This window comes from Thermobia domestica, chromosome 3 (assembly GCF_964235325.1).
Source record: "Thermobia domestica chromosome 3, izTheDome1.hap1.1, whole genome shotgun sequence".
NCBI classification, from domain to species: Eukaryota; Metazoa; Arthropoda; class Insecta; order Zygentoma; family Lepismatidae; genus Thermobia; species Thermobia domestica.
Genome location: NC_137456.1, coordinates 254521478 through 254546094, shown reverse-complemented (window position 1 = coordinate 254546094; position 24617 = coordinate 254521478). Strand labels below are relative to the sequence as shown.

At 35.4% G+C, this 24617-nt stretch overlaps 1 protein-coding gene across 2 annotated transcripts in view; it reads right to left on the bottom strand.

The window, feature by feature from the left end:
- The window catches only part of LOC145681025 (uncharacterized), a 59505-nt gene extending 36699 nt beyond the window's left edge, over positions 1–22806 (bottom strand). The window contains exons 1-3 of one of the 2 annotated variants that reach the window (XM_081752324.1): positions 22658–22806; positions 14466–14635; positions 2035–2115 (exon numbers count right to left, since the gene is read on the bottom strand). In XM_081752324.1, the coding sequence (XP_081608450.1) occupies positions 2035–2115; positions 14466–14635; positions 22658–22778 (372 nt within the window). In that variant the 5' untranslated portion in view covers positions 22779–22806. Of the gene's footprint in view, positions 1–2034; positions 2116–14465; positions 14636–22145; positions 22344–22657 lie in introns of those variants that run through there. The other variant, XM_081752325.1, reaches the window with a different exon arrangement.
- Positions 22807–24617: the final 1811 nt, after the last annotated feature.

Below are 24617 nucleotides of genomic sequence, written 5' to 3'. Positions count from 1 at the left end.
AGAACGATAAAGATCATGAAAGGCAGCTGCAGAAGCAACCTTCTTTAACAGCTAGGGAACTAAAAGTCCTGCATTGCTTGGTAATGTATCCCTTCGGACGGTGCAGGAGAAAATTCATGAAGACTTAGAGCTACGAAGTTAGAGCTCGCACGAAACTCCTTTAAGAGAATCATCGCAAGAAAAACTGGCTTTAAAGTCACGTTATTTTGTTAGTGGCACTGGTTACCAGCGAATGTACCGTTCTCCTGGTGGTGATCCCACCCTTCCTCAGTACACTTGTCCATCTACAGTGTGTTTGAAAAAGAACTCCCTAGTTTTAATGTGTCCTAGAGTCTGTACAAAGTGACATACACTATTCTAGCTTGTGCTGTTTGCTTCATCAACTCTCCAAGTTTGGCTCCGCTGCAGCTGGCAGGTCTGCTTGACCTTGAGACGGCACCAGTGCTGTTTTTTTTTTTTTTTTTTTTTTTTTTTCTCCTGTTTCCGCAGTTCGGTCCAGGCAGGCGTGCAGTGCAGAGCAACTCAGCAACAATGTATACTCCGCAACAGCGCAGTGTGTTATTTGGCTTGTGAAAACTGAGTCAGTTATAACAGTGCTACGTAATTTTAGACGTCAGTATGGTGGTGAACCACCTACAGCAAAAACTATCCGTCATTGGCTAAAGTCTTTCAAGGAAACCGGTAGGGTTTTAAAAGCAAAATCATCAGGTAGACCGAGAACTTCTGAAGATGTTCAACAGTTCCGTGTTTCTTGTGTTTGGAGCCCGAAGAAGTCATTGGCCAGACGTAGTCTACAATTAGGAGTGCCTAAAGGTACTGTGTATGATGTGCGTAAAAGACGCAAGTTGCGCGCCTACAAATTGCAACTGTTACATGAAATTAAACCTACTGATAAAATCGAAAGGTATGAGTTTGCTGCTGACTTTCTACACAAAATTGATGTCATTTTTTTTTAAAAAAAAAAAGATTATCTTTTCTGATGAGGTTACACTTCATGTCAGTGGAACAATTAATCGTCATAACTGCAGAATTTGGGGGCAGAGCATCCACATGAAGTTATTCAGCATCAACGTGACACTCCCAAACAATGTCTGGTGCGATTTGATGGAAGATCGTGTGATTGGTCCTTTCATTTTTGTAGAAAAAACAATAAACGGGGACGTTTACTATGACATGCTGACAGAGTACATCTTTCCCCAAATGGACGATATTGAGGCAGAAAGAGGCTTGTGTTTTTCCAACAAGATGGCGCCCCACCTCATTACAATAGCCATGTCCGTGCGGCTCTTGACACTCGCTTCCCAGGAAGGTGGATAGGCAGGGCTGGCTCAATACCTTGGCCACCACGAAGCCCAGACTTAACCCCACTGGACTTTTTCTTTTGGGGCCACATAAAAAAAATGTTCTGTACAGTGAAAATATTAGAGACATCAATCATTTACGGGAAAGAATCGTCGCGGTGGTTGGGACAGTCACACCTGAAATGTTGGTGAATACATGGTGAGAAGTGGAATATCGTCTCGACGTGTGCAGGGCCACAAATGGATCCCACGTTGAAGTCTACCAACATTAAATAAAACTTGAAGGAATTCTCTTTCATGATATGTACTCATTGATGTAAGTTTTCATTCATTTCCCACTTAAGTTTATACTTAAAACTAGAGAGTTCTTTTTCAAACACCCTGTATAACACATCCTGTCAATATCATGATCTGGGGTTTCTTTAGTTAGTATTAGTTATTCTCCCTAGAAATAAAAGCACTCAACATTGAATGAAACAGAGCAGTTGGAAACTTTTTTTTTTTTTTTTTAAGTGAAGTTTCAACATCCCATCTGTTCAATTCGATTGAATTATTGTGAATATTGTCCCTATGACAAAACATCGGAAACATTGAAAAGAGGAGTATACTGCCTTCTATTTGCAGCTGGTGCCTCTTTACATTCACCTTAATAAATAAGACCTTCCCTATGGAGGGTGGAAAATCTATTTCACTGAAAATTTCTACACTCTCGAGAAAAAAAAAAAGCACTCACCTCTAAAGAATCTACTGATCGTACAGTTTCTTTGCTGCTACTACTGCTCAACGATCTTCCAAATTTCCTGATTATTTTTGGCTGAAAAGATAAAGTAAATGTTTGCATTCAGTACAAAGTGAACCAACATAGCTATTCGTAAAAGCGTAACATTCCAAAACTCAATTTCACTAAACAATATTTTACAAGTTGTGTAATTCTCTAGTGTTCTTAAAAAATTAAGTCTCGTCTTTTTGTTGGTGATTTAATTTCAAAATATGACATTTTTCCTATTAATGACACCAATTATATAGATTCAAAACGTCCGACAAGGTGACATGGGACAAAATTTTGAAAAAGATATGTATTTCCTGTAGAAAAGAATAAAATATTTTCAACATTTGTTCCGATAAACTATATCCCCCTAGAAATAGTACACCATCTACTTATCAATTTTCCAGTATGAAGAAAATTTGTTCCGATAAACTATATCCCCCTAGAAATAGTACACCATCTACTTATCAATTTTCCAGTATGAAGAAAATTCACAATCACTGAAAGTTGATCGGTTTATAACGGACCTACTCACCCTACGAGAAGCCTCGCCTCATCTATCGATGGTGTTCTGATAGATCTCTAGTACTATGGACTCAACCATCATGGAAGTTTCTAATGTAGCAAACTACACTGAAGTGCCAACAACGAAAATCTGTGCCACTTCACCTTGTAAACTTTCCAGAGACCAGAGGCTGCACGGACTCTGATGTTGGAGACTGCAATAGGTCAAAGCCGTAGAAATCCATTGAAATGGCAGCAAGGTTATTCACAGAAATGCTTGAAACTGAATGACACGAATTCTTGTTCCATTTCCTGTAAAAACGCAAAGAATGTCGATCCGAAAAATGTGTGTGAATTCCCGAAAATATATTGCATTCACTTTCGAGTTTTTATTAACACTGCGTAGTTTTCATTTTCAGTTAATCGCCATGCGACACTAATCCGCCTGTAATTTCCGAGACAGCTGCTCACAACAGAAGACATCTAGTTCTAGTATCAATTCTAAGATGACCCCGTTGTTCCTAATTCGGTCCGATATAAACCAAACAACCTTCTGTAGATTCGCCTATTTAACTTAAGAGAGAGTATTAAGTTTCTCACTGTTAATCATAAGCCACTATTATTATCAACATTCATCTACGATGTAGAAAATAATTTACAACTCAATGACCTGAAAACTAGACTCTCGTTAATTGAACTACCTATATTTTCCAGCATTTAAACCCTCAAATCTTCGGACAAAGATATTGCCTAATTCACGGGCTATTACACAGATCCCAACGAAAAATCAGAAGTCTACTAGATAAAATGCAGTTGCCAGAAGGGTTATATAGGTATGACAAAGGAATTCAAAAATGTGTCAAAGAGAAGCAAAAACAGAACATACGGTTTTAGGCCCTCCGAATCATGATTATCATCTTTGCGTCCTATTTTCATGAACGAAAGGGGGAAAAGAATAAGACGTAGCGTTCTGTAGGTAATTAGCACGTTGCAGTTAAAACATTTGAATCAATGTGTGAATGGCAAACTAAAAAAAATGTACTACATGCAACGTTCTCTATATTGGAGCTCTCACCTCTGGTTTAGTTGCTAGTATCGCCCCAGATTCGATTCCCGATAGAAGAGCATTGAAATTTGAGCTCATTACGGTGGTTCGGACTTCATCTTAAATTACAGCTGCACGTCTCTCATACCCTCAAGCGCTGAAAAAAGCTGAACACCAATCAATCTATTACAGAAATAACCTTCAATAATTATTTATACAATACAAACTTGTACTTCAAAATACACTTATTTTTCGAAAGTTTTTTTTTTACCTAAGTTGACACAAGCAAACTGCTAAACAAATTAAATTTGTATAGCAATAAGTTTTGTATTGCTTTTTTCTGATAGTAAAAAAACGTAGACATATGATAAAAATTAATCATTTTCGTATATCACAAACAAATATAATAAAGAGTAAACAAAGGAAAAAGAAATTACAATTATAATTTTAAAAAAAGACTGTCATTCTACGGATTGCCTATGCTAGTCGCTAGTTTTAAATGTATCAATCTATGAAGAAATCTACTTTCACAATAATAAATAGTTCAATTTCACAAATATTAAGTAACTCATTAGTTAAATGCTTCTCGAATTCTGTTTATACTCCCCCTTTTTAAAAAAAAGAAAATAGTTTTAAACTGAAGACAACTTAATTTCAGCTCAAACTAGGGCGAGAAGAACATTTCTGAATCAGTGTTATGACAACACTATGAAAAGATAAAAGGGGCAGAAAAGTGAGTATTGCCAAAGTTCTATGTTTTTGCTAGTGATCTAGTTTACGAACAGTAAGCTAGGATCTTGCATGCTCGAAAGCCCCACTGGGGCGGCGAAAGGAATAAAATGTCTAGTAAGAGATTGGAGTAAGTGTGTTCTACTGTAGAGGTCTTTCTGCACCCGTCAAATTTCTAAAATACAGTATTAAGTCTGCCATGAAAGAAAACACAGAACATGCAAACACAATGATAAAAACACTAGGATAAAATTAGTAACAGCTGGACATTAATATTTTGTTGAGGTTACGTGGCAAGGATAAAACAATAGGTCCAAATTAGTATTAAAAAGATTAAAGTGAAAATTGAAGAACTTCGACAGGAAGGGGGGGGGGTTAGTGTGTGCCTAAAATGTACTAGAAGAGTACTCTTGTAGGCTAAGTGTTAATTTCTCAACGCATTTCAAAAGAAACTAACTCGCAGGAAAATACTCCTGTACAATATGAAAAAGGTTATGATGTGTAACCAGTGTTTTTACTATTTGTTCCACTGATGTTGAACTTAATTCTACCAAGTTAATACATTGCAACGAGTGAAATTGTACAAAAAACAAAAGTACACGATTAAACATATTTTAGATGATACAGTAGTTGATTTATCCATCATCAATGAAAAAGTGAATCAGATCTAAGTACGAGAATTTTTTTTTTTTCACCCATAAAATTTATATTGCTACAACTCACATGTGAAAACATTTTACCCATTTAATTCTTGAAGTGAAATAACATCTGTGAATGTTCAGAAATATAATTTTATGCTACTAAGTACGCAGTTCTGAACACGCTGCATGTCGCATCAATGAGATTTATGTACTTCTAACCACCGTTTATGAGCAGACTCAATAGATTTCGTAATAAGTTCTTTGGACTTTTTCTGGTTAATTTCTTCCTTTCTTTTATTATTATTATTATTATTATTATTATTATTATTATTATTATTATTATTATTATGCCCCCTTCTGTTCTCGTGATCGTATATTTTGTCCAGTAGCTCTTCAGAAATTTTCGCACTTGCACCGTCAATTCATTCTTGAGGCACAGCGCGGAAACCACTTTGAATGTCCACATCACTTAACTTAAAATCAGTTTTACAAATTCCCCTCACTTCACTACTACCCTCAATTGTACTTAACCATTTTAGTTTCGTTTGAGTGTTTTTGAATTGTGTCGAGCTACATATTTCCGGCACGAGAACATCACTGACTCATCGAATTACGTGCACACATGTCCAAAATGATTGTCGCATATCTATAACAGTCTTCTTGTAAGAATGTAATTTGATAATGATTTTGCAGGGTACTTTTGATACTGATACTATGTGTATAATCGGGAAATTTATATTTGTGGTAAATGTCATAGGAAAAGAATTATAAATACGAAATATTAGAATGAGTAAACCAAAATGTTGATAAATGGACAAGAAAATTTTATTTTCGTTTTATTGTTCTTATTTACTGCTCTTTTGATATGAAATTTGCCATATACATGTCTTTGCCGATTATACGCATACAAACATTATAAGAAATACCGGGCGAATTAGTTATCAAATTATATTCCTACAACATATTTATAGACATGAGTGTACATGGAACTTTTGGCTTATTTTTAAAAATTCCAAGTCGATTTTCTTCATGTTTGCTAAATTTTTTTCGAATTTTCATCATGATCTAATTCGTGCTTGAAAAACTGTCATATCCATTGTTCGCAGTAAAATAGTTTTCAACGAAACACAGAACTAAACCTGAGAAACTGCAACATTTCTCAACCTGTTCACTGTTCAGGACACACAGAATGAAGGGCATGGTCAGGAGTTGTCATTAGCAAGTACCATCTCCATAGGAAAAGAGTTTCCGGAAAAGTGTTCAGAAGTCCCTGGAAATTTCCTCCCTTTAATTATCACACTGAAAAAGAAGTCAAATAACTGTCGTGATTGTCAAACTGGAAACGAAAAAATGAGTTTACTAACAACAGACAGGAAGAAACCACACACGAGGAAGCAAGAAATGAGTTAAGTATAAACACTAGGACAATCACAATACAGAGAGAATATGGAGGACAAACAAAAACTTGAGAGATCGTTCGGTAATATCTCCGAGCAGTCCTGGCAAATCTGCTAGTAGGGGAAAGTTAGCTCGAAGTTGAGCACGGTGAAGACAATCTACAAGCACATATTTAATACTTTGTCTCGTTCCACAAGCCCATACACAATGGTGAGTTTTCTCCGGGAAGTAGAAATTCATGTGTTACGTGGCAGCAAGAGTGAGTAGAGTCAGTATTAAGAACTTTGATTTAACATGAGCTATAAATACGTTTCACTATATCTCGGGCCTATGAAGTTCGTAAAAATAAAAAAATAAAAAAAATAAAAAATAGTTGAACGTAAGTAACAGGTACGTTGATGAAATTGTACCGACAGAAGCTTCATACGCATATTAAACTTGTAATTTACTATGATGATAAACGAAAACTCCACAAGAAAATCAATGGAAAAAAAAAAGGAAACACCAAATCATCATAAGCTTAGAATGCAGATAAAACTTAGTTCTTTTTTTATAAAATACTCAAATTGTTTTCGAAAAGAAAGATTGTGAAAATTTTCCTGAAATAACAATTCAAGATATTAAAAGACAAAAATTGAGTAATTTGCACGATCCTTTGCTGGCATTAATTTGTGCGGCTTAAACCAAGGATGCAAATAACCACTCGTCCGGGGCGAGTGGTTCATCGGTGCGGGCGACTATTTAATATACTGAAGGTAAGTAAAGAAAATTTCTATGTGGGGTATCGGCTAATAGCTTTTTTTCTTGGGCTAGTAAAATTTTGTTGCTTATTTGAGTCCCTGGTTTAAACAGACGGCAGATTTGTCCATAGATGCCATTAGTGGAGTTTCCTTTTTGAGGAGGAGGCGATCTTTCAAAATTACATTTCCAATCTGACCATCCACTCTGAAGCTAAGAGAAAACCCGCTAATGCTTTAAGGGGAGGAAGGTATCCTGCTAGTATCAAAAGAAAAAATAAGACGAATGGAAGAAAAGACTCAGATCGTAAATATTGTTCACAAGCATTGATATGTATACTCTGCCAAAACCAAACTTGAAAATGTTCGACGGCTAACTCATTCTAGACCGCTAGACCGATCTTTATTTTCGGTACTTGAATAGATTATGACCTAACTTAGGATTTTATCACAGTTACCCTGAAGGGTGTATTTTAAGGGGGTAGAGAACAATCAAAAAAACAAAGTCAGAAAATACAGTATCTCACGAGCTCATGTTAGAAAAACGGAACTTGGTATATACATTCTTCATTAACAATAAGGGACATATGCCCAGTCCTTTTAGAAATTTCCGTTTTAGGGGAGAAGGGGGTATTAAATAAAAATGAATGTAACGTTTGGTCAAATCCTCCTAGACTACTGTACTAAATTTAATGATTTTAGTACATACGTGGACCAGTGCCTAACTACGTTTGGTATTACATTATCGGCATGAGGTGAGGGTTGGGGTGGAAAGAGTGGAATGTAAAAGTAACAGAAAAATAACCGCTATTAATGTATACATAGGTAGTCCTAGTTTTGGAGAGGACACACTCCCGAAACCAAATCCATCCCTCATCGACAAGGGGGTGAGGGACGGAGGTGGAGGAGGGTGACAAAAATAATCGAAAGCAACCGATATATGTCTACTCAATAGTTTTCGGTGTTACTGAGAAGAATATCGAGTCTCGATGCCAAAAGGGATAACAGTACTAATTTTTATTACACTTTCATTGAAACGCACATCCTAAAAGGAAAAGCTCAAATACTTTTCATAAATCCACTCTCCCCGTGTGAAGAACGTGCAACTCATGTAATAAAAAAAATCACAATATCCAAACTATATCCTTTCGTCTTCATGATAAATTTGTAACTCAAGCTTTATAATTTAGATGACAAAATGCCTACTTATTCTAATTAGCGGCGTGCTAAAGAGGTGAAAGGAAAGTGCATCACAAAGCCTTGATAGTTGACAATTTTTTATGGGAATTTCAGAAGCCAAAGTTGAAAGTAACTTTCCTCGGGGACGGAGGTGATCATCGGCCTTTAGTATTCTTATTAATTTATTGGTTGTGTTTTCGAAATCCTTTCGTATTCAAATATCTTCCATGGTGGTGTAGGCAGAAAGCCCAATTGAAAAAGTGGAGGCAAAAGTATGAGCCGGTTTGATATGGCGCTTGGCCTCGGCGGCGGAAATATTTTCAGTAATCATAATTTCACGGATTACTTTTTCGTCCTTGAATGTCGGGCAGTCACGAGACCAAGCCAGATGTCCCGCTTTACAATTAGCACAATTAGGCGGAGCCGTACATTAGGTTGGAACACGTCCTGCGTAAAAATAATTGTCACAAATGACAGTGACATTACATGATGTAGTTGAGCGGCCAAAATGTTAGCATTTAAAACAGTGCAAATGGAGACAGGAATGTATGGTATCACCTTTAAGGAAAATATGCAACAGTAAGATTGGCAGGTAAGTCTAAAATGCCAAATATGATACAAGAATATGTCTGTTTAGCTTGCCAATCTTGCGGGTGTGGATCTGCTTAACGTCCAGCATGCTCAAGCAACTCGTCCTTGATCCTGCCTTCTGACAACCTTTAAAAGGTCAAAACGAGTAAATCATGCCTTTGCTAATATTCAGTTGACTATTTGCTTCAACTTACACTGAAACTGTGCCCAATGTGATGCATTTACGCAAGAACTTGAATTGTCATTTAAGTCTGTATAAGAGCTCTATTTCTAAGTTTGCGAATATGCCCCGGTGAAAAAGTTTCGGTGGCAACATGTTGCAAAAGTCTCAGTACATCTAATAACTGAATACCATGGCACATGTTTCATCTTTTTCTAGTTCGCTTTCTCTTAATTTTTAGTGTTTCTCTTAAGTGGGCTCGATGCTGTGAAAATAACCATAATTCCTCCACTTCCAGTCACCGTTCTGAAGGACCAACGACGCGGGCAGGTACTACATACCACAATCCTTGTCAGGAAGCTGAGCGATAACTGCGAGGAGTCTGCGCCATTTCCATCCTCGACTGATGGGTACTTTTAAGGAGACATCGTCCCACTGGCTCATGGTACAGGCCAGGCATCTATGGAGGTCCAACAAGGCGCATTTCTGGCTTTGCCTTTCAAGGCATCACTCGATCCAGTACGGATAGGCACTAACAAGCTTTACTTCGCCGTCACACGACCCCAGGTCAACCAAATTCATATTAACATAATCACTGCCAAGTCAAAGTAACTAAAAACTAGAAATCTGGTCTATAAACCTCAGTCCATACACAACAGACAAACAGGCCGGCTTCATCCGAAGTACTATATTAAACAATTACATTCCCCTGCGGCACATTAGTGACCTAGGCAATCCTTCACTGCAGGAGTTTTACGGGAAGGTGATGAGCTCCCCAACTTGGAGGACCAGTGGCTATTGCAGTTCCGAAGAACTGGGCAATAGGGTCGCCACATTCTTGACGCTGGGAGGTGTCGTGTTGAGAAAATAGATTTAGATCTTTAGTAATTTCCTTTTTCAAGTGAAGAATTTGTAGTTTGTTATTCAAATTATGGTATTACAAAAACGAAGTTATTACTACATTTGTAATCATCATAATAGAAAATTCTGTTTCCTTTCTAATGCAATTATTATTTGCTTAGATATATGTAATTAACCAAATGTAGTGTCTAAAAGTCCTTTTCTAAATGAAGCATTTTCGATGGAAAAAAACATTTTATTATTTGTTTGTACTAATATGCGAGTATGTACTACAAAAATAGGAGACATAACTGCATTCTTTTTTGCTCCAGATTAGTTAGAGTGAATTTGACCAAGTTCGAAATAAATTCGTTACGTACGATTCCGAAACACTCTATTTTCAGTTGGGTCATTCCATATGAAATCGCCATATTTGAAACTAAAATGTGGCTCATATGTTTTAAATTTTATTCAAATTATGTACGTGTGTTGTGGTACTCAAAAATGACACCTGTAAAATGTTACAACTCTGCCTCAAAGGAAACTGCTGTAGGAGCCATTCGAAATTTGGGGGTTTTGTGCAGAAAACACCTAAGTCCGTCTTCGACTTAAAGTACTGAAACCGCTAGATCTCTGGAGATATTGAAGCCTCTTGAAAATAGTTTTCACTAAAACAATCTTAGAATTTGTAGCAATAAAATTGTAGTGATGGACTTTCTAAGTGGGGTTAAGCATATGAATTTCACCATCAAAGAAAAAAAAACGCCAAAATTTGGCAACTATTTTTGAAAAAGGCCCACCTAACACCAACCTTAAATTTTCAAAGTAAGTAGCTCTGGTGTTCCTCTAACATATATAAAAATTAGGTGTGTGTTTTTTGGCGTGTTCAAGAAAAACAAATTATTGCACAATTTAAATTGAGGACAGATTTAGGCAATTTTTGCACAAAACTCCCAAATTTCCAGTGACTGTTTCCAACTTTCCGTGTTGAAATTTTTTATAATTCTCAAGACTGAGGTGACTGAATAAATGAATTGTGCCAGAAATCTGAAACTTCAAATACCATTGCTAAAAGAACTCAGATTCTGTCATTAGTTCCAAAATCATGGACGACTATGAAAATGGTTGAAACATTTCAAACAACCGAGTATCTCGTTCGTAAAACCCAGATCAGAAAGGAGCATTGTATTTTAGCCAAACCTGGTTCTAAAAAGGATATAGTATTCCTGCAAACACCTTTAATTTAGTTACAGAACTTTACAACAGTGATGAAATGCCTTGAAATGCTGGATTGAGTGTCAATAAGCATATGAATTTCACCATCAAGGAGAAAAAAAGGAAAAATGTCAAAATTTTTCAATTATTTCTGAGAAAGGCCCACCTAACATCAACCTCAAATTTTCAAAATAAGTAGATCTGGTATTCCTGTTTATTATATAAAAAATAGTAGGGTGTGTTTTGATATGTTAAAAGGAAAAAAAAAACAATTCAAGTCTCGTATTTGATTTTCTAATAATACGACTTGCATGGCTAAGTATGTTCCTCTACAATGGTTGATGATTATGAAAAGTAATAATAATAATAATAATAATAATAATAATAATAATAATAATAATAAACAAGTAGGAAATCTTCCTTAAATGTAATTTATAGTCCTTTTAGAACAATATGTCCTTATTACGCAACCTATATAGTGTTGTTTGATTTAATAAAATAAACACTGAACAATAGTGAACTATCGTTATATAATACACAAAAAACATTTACATGTTTGATTGATTGTAAACAATTTGAAATATTGAGTCTAAGATCTCTTATCACCAGGGTGGAAAAAAATCATGATTTTTTTTTTAAATCATTTTTGTTGATTTTTTTTATTTAAATCGATTTTTTTTATTTAAATCAAGTCTTTCTCCTCGTATAAGTCGCAAAGTGAAGAAAAACCATTAGGAATTAGTATTAAATGCTAATTATGCCATTTAAGTGAAAGTATTGGGGTTGAATTTTGAATTATCCCCAATCGTTAACATATATCTATCCCAAACAATGTTTCTTAACACTTTTAAATTATGGCTCATTTTAAAGGTAAATTATAGACTTTCAGTCAAGCAGCTACAGCATCATCCCTGTTTATCCTAGGATCATCATACATGCATCACTCTCTTTAGAATAGAACAGCTTTTAGAACGGTAACATTCACATTTCCCTATCATGTCCCTGAAGCGGGAAATTTTGAGACTAATCAGCATTTCTTTAACTTTTTTAAATTTTGATCCCCTCTGGATTCCCCTGTGTTAACGCACAGATCTCAAAACCAACTGCGAAATACTAAGGGGTGTACTAAATTTCAAGCTTCTATCTTGAGTAGTAAGGGTTAGGAAACTATTTAACAATGAGTTAAGAACATTCACAGAATGCCCCAGATGAACCGGATGTAATATAAAAATTTCCTCAGACATCCCTATTTATCCTAGGATCATGATTTGTACCTGTTCAGAATAAAACAAATTTTCAAACGATACCCTTCAAATGTTTCCATCATATATCTGGGGAGGGGGGGGGGTAATTGACGAAAAAAGGAATTTTCTGTTAAAAATATAGTTTTTTTCTTTTTAATTTTTACCTCTGTGGACCCCTCCTCCTGTTTTAAGGCAGAGATCTGAAACAAATCTGAAAAATACTGAGGGGTACAGTGAGTAAGTGTGCAAAATTTCAATATTGTAGGTTTTTCAGAAAAGTTACTGATATTTTGCAGAGGCCTATTTTTAAAAACTCAGAACTAGCTTGCGGCATGAAATACATAAATTTCGCCTAAAGTTATAAAATTAACTAAAAAAAAAAATGGAGAGGGGATAGGACCCCTCTAAATACGCCCTATTATCTGAGAACAAACGGACACGCACAAAAAAGAATTTTCGTCTTAAATGTCGATGGTGATTTCCCCGTTGGAATAGTTAACGATTTTAAAACCCAAACCCAATGTTACGAAAAGAAGAAAGCAGGATTGCTCCGTTACCTGTTCAAAAACGGGATTTTCCCTAATCATCCTTTGCATGACACTTGTTTTCATACTATACTGTACATTTGAGTCTCATTATATTATGATTATTAACTTCCATAATCGAAATAACAGAACAGAAACGGGATTTTACTTATTTTCACTTTAAATGAATTTAGTTCGGAATTCGATTTAAATCAACGATTTTTATTAAAAAAATCAAGTGATTTAAATCAGACTGATTTAAATCAATCCACCCTGCTTATCACTAATTTTAGAGAAGGCCTCAGTAGCTTTAATTTCTTCAGAAATGCTGTAATTTCTGCCAGTACCAGTTGAAATACTGGGTACTTCAATATTAATGATGCAGGCTTCGTATGGAATCTAGCATGTGTCAGGTATTTTTGGCCAGAAAAACATTTTCGAGGGTCCATGGGGATGAAGGAAATTCACATTAGTCACGATGTTCCTGTGAATTTTCAACTATTTTTCCAATCCACCATTCCTCTTCAGAAATGCACGCAACAAATTGCTCACATGAAAGATTGTCTTTCGATTCTGCTCAAGTAGATTGAATGTTGTCTTTGAAGGTACACGACTGACTTCAAGTTTCAACAGGCTGAAGTGTTCATAATGATTAATTTCACGCATCCCCTGCAACGTTATGGTTTTTCCAGCCTCTTTTGAAGCATTGGACAAAGGTTTCCAACATTTTCCAGCATAAAAAAGCGTTTGGTTATAGTTTGACATTGGCTGTAGTTTGAGAAAATTCGAAGAAATCGGCAATAGTAACAATCCGGTCATCCAGTGGCCTCTGTAAACTAGCATGTCTCGCTAGACATTTCAGCGTCTCAACTATTTCATCGCAAACACCTTTGCCGTGACTTATGGAAAAATAGTTCCACTCACAAGTGAGTCCAAAATCACTCATGCACGTTTAAGAGATATACTGCATTAAATATCTCTGGGGTCCCGAAAAGACCCTATGGTACTAAACAAGGGTTAAAGAAACATGATCATCCAAAAATCCTTCGAATTATGGGTATCACTTTAGATTCACTTATTGACACTTGTTCTTGAAAATTAAACATAAAATTAAACCTTCATGGCACTGAAAAAGTTTAGAAAACTATTTACAAAAAAACTTTTGTACCATATCAGCCTGAACACTAAAATAACAGGTTTGCAGATTATCCTCTTATCTTTAAATAATTGCAGAAAATTCTCTTTGAGAGTAAATTTGAAGGATAGAAAAGCACCTGGAGGTAAGTTATCTACGAAGGCCCCAGAAAGAACCGAGATAATTATAGTTACGTATCCTATAGCGTCCATTAGCCAGCAAAGATATCAAAAGTACTCTACATACCGATTTGAGTATTTAAAAAAAAAAAAATTAAAAAATACTTTTAACCAGTAAGTCCGAATCACTATTGGCATAGATTGTACCTTTAAAATTAGCTCATCTGCAAAAGTTCAAACTTATTTTCCTTTTTTCTTAAAAATATGTAAACAAAAACGAAAAATAAATTTAAAAAAAACTATTCTTACTTAGTGAGATATTCTTGTCAATACTTACTGTTCGAAACACTGATTCATTAAGTTTGGATGAGGTTGTGTCATTGAGAGATTCTACACCGTCAGAGGCATCACCTTTGGGATCAATAAAGCGTTCGCCTTTCAGAATAGCACCACCTTTGGGTTTCTCTAATAACTTAGGATCGTACGCACCAGGACCTGGAGCACATCCTAGAAAAATAAATATGTACTAAGCAGAAACAATTCACAAACACATCTCACGTTAGATTTCTGTTAAGTACAGCTATAATATTTTTATTTTTCATTGGATACTGACATCTTAGTATACTTTTGTACTTCAAGACAACGAAGACTGCACTCCTCCCCTATTAACCCTGCAGAAATAAGCTTACCAACAATTTAGTTACACAAAAACTATCAGTAACTAGGCTCATTATAATAATAATAATAATAATAATAATAATAATAATAATAATAATAATAATAATAATAATAATAAATTAGGCTCAACACAGATTTGGTATAAGGAAATCCACATCACTCAGTTGCCTCGTCCGATCCGCGAAGTAGTCCAAAGGCCATAATTCTTTGAATCAAAAACCAAGATGACCTAGACAACATAAGTTTCTAACAAACTACAAGATTTCTCGAAATCTTATTAAATTTTGTACGAAATTTAACTTGACCATATACATAAGCTACTTAGTGCCTGTAAAACATATCAGATGGTAGGTAATCATACTTTCTCTCAGGGTTGGCTGGTTTAAACCAAGGAGAAAAAAAAACGAAAAATTCTTTAAATCGTATGAACTTCACGGTGACGTTTCCACGTATCATACCACCTGCATTAGTATTATCTACTTTTCAGCTTTTAATCAAGGCGTCCCATGTTCAATTCTCGGTCGAAACAACCCTTCTTTCAAGTGTAAACCAAGTAGCGGTTCGGATATCACTAAGTTAAAGTCTTCTTCTTACCCTGGTATTACATAAAGATGTTAAGCCTAAACACACGAAACGAAACCAAATTGTATGCCTGAATGAGCTTGTTTTATTAAGAAGCCATGGTTGCTTAAATATATTGATAGAAATTGTTAAAATTTATTGACTGCCTATGTAGCTTCCAACATTAGCTCGGATTGGACTTTCGCTTTTAATTCAATTGAATGATATCTACATACTAAATTTGTAATTTAATACCTCAGTTTTAGCGTACGTTAACCATAAAATTTTACATGTCAAGCAATAACGGGATTTTTCAGTTATTACTTTGCATTTAAAGTAATAACAGAATTTTCCCCAATGGCTAAGGCGGGAGTTTCCCGATTTACATATAATTCTGTATAATGATTTCATTTGTGCAACTGTATCTTTTTGTCCTTCTGAAGACTCTTGACAATTAACAAGTATGTCAAGATCAGTACAACGTATTATCAGGAGTCCTTCGTGAGTGAGTCGGCAGACTCATCGCATTTGTGGCCAATTAGTCCCGGTTTCGAGTCCAAATTGAGAACAATTCCTCTCGGATGTAAGCCGAGAAGTGGTTTGGATTCAGCTTTAAGCTTATGTGACCCCTCCCAGCATAACCCCTTTGCTGCATAATAACACGAAGGTGAAGCAAACTTATTTGTGTCAACGTGTAATATAAATACATGGAGCACAATAGTTATAAAAAAAAAAAAAAAAAAAAAAATGGTTTAATCCCAAAAATTTTTTGTTTTTTCAACAAAAACTATGGTTTTTGCTAACCCTGCTTTCTATCCACACTGGGTGTTAACGTCGAGAGTTTCATATTTAAGTTTCTTTTATCTATTGAGATAAATTTCAGACGTTTTCTTCCTCAATCTGGGCAATATTCCAGAACTAAGCTAGTTCATTGGTTAGGGAAGGAAAAGGAACGGAAGTTATTCACATGGATAAATTAAGTAAAATAAGCTATAGTTCCTAAACCAATTTATGTGGAAATCTCCTGTCACAGGTCCATAGTTTACAATTATAAATTCCGTCGATTTACTTAAATTGTAACTTCTATTCTTATCAATACAACAATTTTGAACTCTGGCTTCATAAAGAAATTAATATATCGTTTTGTCTTGCCTTGACAAAGTAAAAAAACTAAGACTCGAAAGATGTGTATCGATACGTGATAAATTTAACCAAATATTTATTGTATTAAAAGGGTGCCTGCATACTTAAAACAACAATGCTTTTCATTCACATATAACAATGGCACATACTCTTGACAGTTTTGTGCGCCAACTTTATCTACACAAATTCATTAAGGAAACAGCATTGGTAGACGAACTACTCTGTGAATTACCTTCCATTTATAAACAAAAGAGTAAGGTACTTCTTTAATATGGAAGATAATTCATCGACAATGCAATCCTTACAGCAACGTTGTTCCTTAATGAATGTGTACTAATGAAGATGACACACTGTCGTTGAAAAGTCGACGGTCCGAAGTATCATTCTTCGTTCTTACATGAGTATGTATTTATTAATTATTTATCAACATAACAGGCATGAGCCCAATTATAGTGTCGGTGTATTACAAAATAAATTTGCCATAATTTTCTTGAACATAATTCATTTTACATATGTCAATTTCTTTGTATTTGATACATATTTTGTTATAAGAAAAGCATATTATCCAGATTGATGACTTCAATAATACGCTGGTCCTTGCTTTTTTGCAATAGAGGGAATAGGCCAGAGTTACCAGCACGAGTTTTAAGTGTCGAAACATATAAACTTAATGTCGATATGAGATCTGTACAATTAAACTAGTTTTGTACTATTTTATAGAGAAAAATGAGATCTATCTCGTTTCGCCTTTGTTCAAGTGTAGGGATACAGAAGTTGTCTATTAATGTTAGATAATTTTTATAAGATGGATAGATTCCAGTTCTCTTGTATGCCAAGTATTTGATAAATTTAAATTTGACTTTTTCCAGTTGGTGTTGGTATTGCTGTTATGATGGGTTCCAGATCACAGCAACATATTCCAATTTTGATCGGAGATAGGAATAATACATTTTTGTTAGTGTGGTAATATTGTTAAACTTCTTTCCAGTTCTAATTATGAACCCTAACATCTTAGATTCATAAACTATGTTCACTACATGGTTGTAAAATGTCAGTTTCGTATCAAATGTAAGTCAAGATCTTTGACTGAATTTCATCTATTTAGTACTATTTGATTTTCGTTTCTAGTAAACAATAAAATGTTACATGTGTTTAAGTTTACACTAAGTTTAAGAGAACACCATTTAGCAATATTTTCTGTGTTGTAAATTGAGACAGTTCCTTTATCCTACCGTATATTTTAGGTCATCCGAAAAAGCAATGTGTCACTAACATATGATCAGGGAGATCGTTAATGAATAGAAAGGACAATAACGGACCTAGATTAGAGCCCTGTGGAATCCCGGTATAGGCAATATAATCAGTTGATTTATGTTCTTTGTATATAACAGTTTGTTTACAAGTATAAAGCTTTATGAACTTTGCCCAGTTCCCTGTACAATGAATTTAAAAATTCTTTGACAATTAACAGCTGTAACTTGTTTCTATTGATATAAGTATACTATTACCACTGCCACATTAATTATACCAATAACACTATCAAAATATCACAGTCAAGAAAATACTACAAATATTAGGTCAAAAACACTTAATGAGAAACTTTTTCCGTTCACTAGAAAACCTTGTTCCAACACAGAACACATGGAAAATCGTATAGAAATGCTGCAATACTAGTACGAATGCAAGTAAAGGACAAAACAGTAAATAAACTGACTTATGAAAAGGAAAAAAAAATGACATTTCCAGTTTTACGTCTCACATTACCTTCCGTAAACTAAAGGAGACTGATTACTGGAAGCATGTGATTATGAAATAATGGGAGGAATGATTTGGAAGGAAACGAGAGAATCCCGAGAAAACTCAGACATGATGTTGCCTGATTGAACAAATTAGTTTAGTCTCATTCAGCAGCAGGGCTATAGAAGACATGAGCCTACAGCTTAACGTTGGATCTGAACGGGCTCCTACCGGGAACTGAACGTGGGTCTCCCACACTGAAGAAGCCGGGTCCCCACATGGACAGAAATTAGTTTGTTTCGCCGTGGTGTTATTATGCAACAACAAGGTTATACTGGAAGGGGTCACATAAGCTTAAAGCAGAACCCAAACCGTTTCTTGGTTTATATCCAAGAGAAATTGTCCATTTCGACACGATACCGGGACTAGTTGGTCACAAATGCGATTGCCAACTCACTCACAAAGGACTCCTGATAAAAATACGTTGTACTTATCTTTACATACGCCTACTTGTTAATATAATTGTCAAGAGTCATTTCAGAAGGACAAAATGATAAACAGTTACACAATTGAAAACATTATACTGAATTATATGTAAATCGGGAAACTCCCGCCTTAGGCATTGGGAAAATCCTGTTATTACTTTAAATGTATTTGTATGTAAAATTCTAAGGTCAACGTATCATAATCACTACGCTAAAACTGATGTATTACATTACAAATTTGGTATGGAGATATCATTCAATAAAATTAAAACAAAGTCGAATCCAAGCTGATGTTGAAAGCTACGTAGGCAGTTGATACATTTTACAAATTTATATCAATATATTTAAGCAACCTTGGCTTCTTTATAAAATAGCAGGCATTCAGGCAAGTAGAAATATATAATTTGGTTTCGTTTCGTATGTTTAGGCTTAACATCCATATGAAATACCAAGGTTATCACAGAGAAGACTTTCGCTTAAAGGGACACCGAATCGCTACTTGGTTTACACTTAAAAGATGGGTTGTGGTTCGACCGAGAATTAAACACGGCATCCCTGTTTAAAAGGTGAAAAGTAGATAAACTGAATGCAGATAGTATGATATGTGGGGACGTCACCATGAAGTTCATACGATATAAAGCATTTTTCGTTATTTGTTGTTGGTTTAAACTTTTTTTTTTTTTTTAAACCAGCTGGTTTAAACCAGCCAACCCTAGTTCTATACATAGCTCCCCGTCCAGGTCCACCACCCAGAGACAAAATAAGAGTGGGGGCAAAGCCCCTCCACACACCTCAAACATATGTTTTTTGGTTAATTAATAAGTTTGAATAATATAATTTGTAATTCGCCCAACTTATCTTAGAAAACAAAACTAGCTAGGAACATTAACATCAGACAATGCAGAACAATATACCCATCGCGAACATATGAATTTCAAAGAACACTACACACTATGCCAAAAAAAAAAAAAAAAAAAAAGTGTAAACCCTTAAAACTCAAAACACACATGAATCAAGAAATAGAACACAAACATAAAATGTACGCAGAACACAATGTGTAAAGCAATATATTGTCACATATAAATACATTGACAGATTCACACAATGCAATCACATAAGTCTCCAGCCAATGAACAATTCAACATAGACTCCGGAAACGAAAACAAATAAATGGAATTTCGAATAAAATAAAAAGCAATTAAAATAAAATTTATGCATGTAAAATCAAAGAAATAACTAAAAAAAATTCATCTAAAATTATAATTAATTAAAACTTATTACTTTAAGTACGTATAAAACAATAGAACTACATATAACTAGTGCGGTTATGTAAACAAACATGGTAATAGTGTTCAAAGATTGAAGTTCAGTGTTCTTAGATTCGGCAATAATATATTTCAACGATAAAGTCCAAATATGGAAGAACACTAATATGAAATGAAAAGGAACCAAAATAAGGTACGTAAAATATATTTCAGTAGTTTTATAAAAGGGGGACGCTTAGTCTCTCTCCCCAAATTCATTGGCGGCCTTGAAGCCGGTACTGTGACTTACAGCAAGTCGTTGTAAATTACCTACCATCGCTGACACGCCTCTCTACGGACGCACCCCCTACAGCCAGTCACTACCAAGTGATTTGGGGGAAAAACTAAATAATCCGGGGAACCTGTGTTCCAGAACCTATCTGACTAATAAGAGTGGAATGACAAGTGGGAGAAAATGGGAGAACCACAAAATCAAGACAAAACATTCCAATTAATCAGTACGAGATTCTGAATATAGAAAAGTCATAATAAAATAAACTCAAGCGATGAAGTTTCTTGCAGCAATAAGTAGGTTATGATTTTGTAACAGAAGAAACCACTAGACCAGGCCGGTAGCCCAAAAATGTAGGGTGTCCGGTAGAAATTACGGGGGGGGATCCAACCATATTATAGTTTATTTGCAAGCCTATCGTGAAAATTTTAGAGGGCCAGTAAAAATTTAGACCCCGTCGTAGATACAGGCCTGCACTAGGTTGTGGTTACCTAACTCTTTACATTAAATCGATCAATTCAACTTTACAATGATAAGCACATCGTGTTTATTCTTTTTTTCAAACACTGTTTTATTTTGCTAGAACAAGCAACAAAAATATCTAACTAGTATCTTCTAGTATCTGCAGTGACTGTTCGTAACCATGTTCCAAGAACGGACCGAAATACAAGATACGGATTCCTAGACAAAAATCAGTAGCTGCGGGAGCAAGGTGATTGAACTTTCCAGAACACAGTGTTTGTCCACCGCAGTGTAGGAGTTCGAACCAGGACCCCATGTGCCAGAGGTGTGCACTGTGCCATTGAGGCCCCGAGTAACTGTTTTAATGGCATATAATTTCCTAGGTACTTATTCAATGCTAGTAATGAGCTAGCATAGAAGTTTGCACGCATATTATAAATCTGAAAGTAATTGGTGGATAGGAGCCAATCAATGTAACTTTTTGAATAAAAATTGCAAAATGTTTGTATCAGTGCTTCTGGCCCCCTTTTGAGGAACAAAAGCCGGCATTATGAACTAATTAATGGAAAAACTATTTTTTTTAACTACTGTTGGTGCCCCCCCCCCCCTAAAATATACCTATTCCTTGTGCGCTATCGGCATGAGCCAAGAATGGAGAAGACTAGCATATCTCCACGAAGAAATACAAAATCTTTGAGTTTTACGTCCCACGGTTATGCCGGTTAGGCTAAAGGAGACGGTGATGATGAGTAATGAATGAAATGGTGGAATGAATGAAGTGGGAGGAAACGGGAGAACCCCGAGAAAACCCGCGCACACGGTGTTTGTCCACCACAAAGTTCACTTGGCGGACGAAGAAATACAAGTTTCACTATTATATAAATTTATGTGTATGACTGTAAGAAAGTCAATTTTAACTTATCGAAAGTAGTCAAGTTATATTCAGAGTGAGCAAAAGCGGGGATCGAAACTATGCCTTAGACATACTATGCCAGTATGTTATGACACACGCTTCGTCCACGGTACAGCCACATACCCTGTGTTACATTATCAACTGTATTAATAACTATCATTGTGCTTGGTAAATCTGCTGTGTATTAATGATATTACTTCTGTAGGAGGGATCTTTCGATTAAATATAGAGGTCCGCCACATAAAAGTTTTCGGAACTTAAGCAGCAAAACTTCTTAACCACAACTCGGAAGATGTAACAGGCAATGGCAACATTCCTAATTAGACGTTATATTACCTAGTTTTTCATCCTATATATACACGTAAACATAGGTTATTACTAGCAAACAACATAGCAATTTTATATAAAAGGAAAAATAAGTTTTATACAAATGCCAAATGAATTAGTCCAAAAATATGATAAAAAGCTGTCCGTTCGAAATTCCATTGTAGTGCGAACTTACCTGTAAAATCATTAAAACGTTGTATCTTCGCCCTCGGGAAAGACATTGTGCAAGAAAAATCCTAGCAAGTGAAACAAATACCTTCACACCATTTAAAAGCACCCCACTTCATTTAACGGAACACCTTCACCACAAATCACGCAAGCAACAACTGGAAATAAGTCGTTCACTGCAGTTCAACGGTCTATCAAGTTAAAAGGACCACAAATGAGCATCAACCAATAGTATTTCTTCTTACATTCGAATGCCTCGGAGGCCAATGAGAGAACACAAATGTCTGCGCTCTCGCCTCTCCGATGCTCTCAGCTGTTACATAATTAACATTATTTAGTTCGTTGCAAATATCGAACTATTGCGCTTATGCTGGAAAATAAATAAAACTTTCACTACAAGTAACTACTGTTACATAGAATACACTTCATTCAAGTGCTATACTTCTTACAAAATTTCAACAGCTTCGTTAGATCTACTTCGTAGTTAATATACAATAAATTATTAAAATATTAACAAACCTGTTGATTCTAGATAACGTAAAGATTGAATGTCATAGTAAACCGATGATTTGGGAATGGAACCCAAGGGTGGGAGAAAGTGGTTCGGTCTTCTTCGATGAATAAAATTTGTGTTACACATTTTCTGTACTCCAAAGTAATTCTCACATAATTGCTGAAAATCAAGTTTCATTCGCCGAGCCCATATGGATTGCAACAGCTCATTGGAAGATGCTTATAGATTGTCAAATTGTTTTCACAGAAATTATCACAAACCGGAAGTTAAAAAAAAAGAAATAATCGTTATATTAAGATAGGGGTGTACCCATTACTTTTTCAGAGATCGGACTTTTATATACGGTACTAAAAGGGAACCGAAAGTCTTATTTCCGAAGACCATGGGCGCCCGAAAAGGGGACAGGGACTTTCTTGGCTCAAGAAAATTATTAAATTTCTTAATATTTTCTTAAAACAAATAAAAAAAAATACCAAACCGTAATATAGCAACCAGGGAGATGGGCAGTTAAAACTGCAGTGTAAAAATTATAAAATTAATAAAATTAGCAGTTAAAACATGGATTTGAACCTGCAAAATTTGAATCACAGGTTGCACATTTACAGGAATCACAGCTTGTGTCAAATTGTTTTAGGAAGTCCATTTTATGCAATAGTATAGTAGGTTAATAAAATAGCAACTGTGCGCATCCAGTTAGCTAAATGATTAAACAAGCTGACAGGGCTGGATTAACCCATCTGGAGGTCTGGGGCTAGAACAAAATGTGGTCCCTGCTGATGTCACCTAATACATTTCTGTGAAAGTACAGTAGGAAAGTTAAAGGAATATGTCTCATATTTTATTTTATGAAGATGATCAGGGCCCGGATGTTGTTGACCTAAAAATTTTTAAAAAGTGACCTATAAAATGACACTAAAATTCTTGTAAAATGACCCTAAAAATCACAAAAATAGACCTTAAAACTTACGTTTTCTTAAACGTTTATTTCGTTAAACATTGACATTTTTTTAATATCCATTGGATTTTTGATTAACATTTCTCATTCATATTCAAGAAATCTGGTTTTAGTTAGTTGCACTCCATTGATCATTTATTTCTATTGATCAGTCCATTGTACGGCATTGTAGGTACTGAAAATGTCAATTCACTCCCGAGTTGAAACTAGGAAGCACTCTTAAACAATAAAAAGTTCGCAAGTGTAGATGAAAATAATATATACTCACATGAAAATAATATATAGAAACCTGTTTAAAATCCTTGTACGCCTTCTAATCCATTTTTAGTTATTCACGTGATCACATTCTTTGTGGTCAACAATCCAAAACTATCTGTGTGGCCACCTACTAACCACCACCTTTCGTTAACCAGCTACAGCTTAGTTTTCATTAGCTTGTTAAGAATGCAGTTTTTCCACCCCAACAGTCAGGAAGAAGAAAGAGATTATTCAACTTCGTCTTTTCCACATCCGTAAACCGTGTTCATTTAAAGATTTCCTTATGTAGAAGAAAAAGAATAAAAAGACCATAAGTGACCTAAAAGTTACCTTAAAATATTAAAAAATGACCTGAAATTTCAAAACGGCAAAAACTGGCCAAAAGTTGACCCTAAAAAACTATATTTTTAGAACCTAGAGTTGATGGATAACGTTTTTAGTTGAACTTGCCTTGTCCTATGCGTAACAGAAAAAAGTTGACTTGTCAACAAGATCCGGGCCCTGATGATGATTGTATATTGATTCTTCTTAGATAGCCAGTTGAGATTTTGATAAGAGTGGAGCCCCTGTCCACCTGGACCTGGAGGCCCGGGGCTATAGCCCCCTAAGCCCCCCTTGATCCGGCCATGGAAGTTGATGATTTATCAATATCAATGGCGAAGCAGAGTGCTGAATCGGTTCAAGCGATCCCTCCTTTAGTACAGTGATACTGAAACGACCTCTGCTTTCATGTAGTATGTTCCATTTGCTAT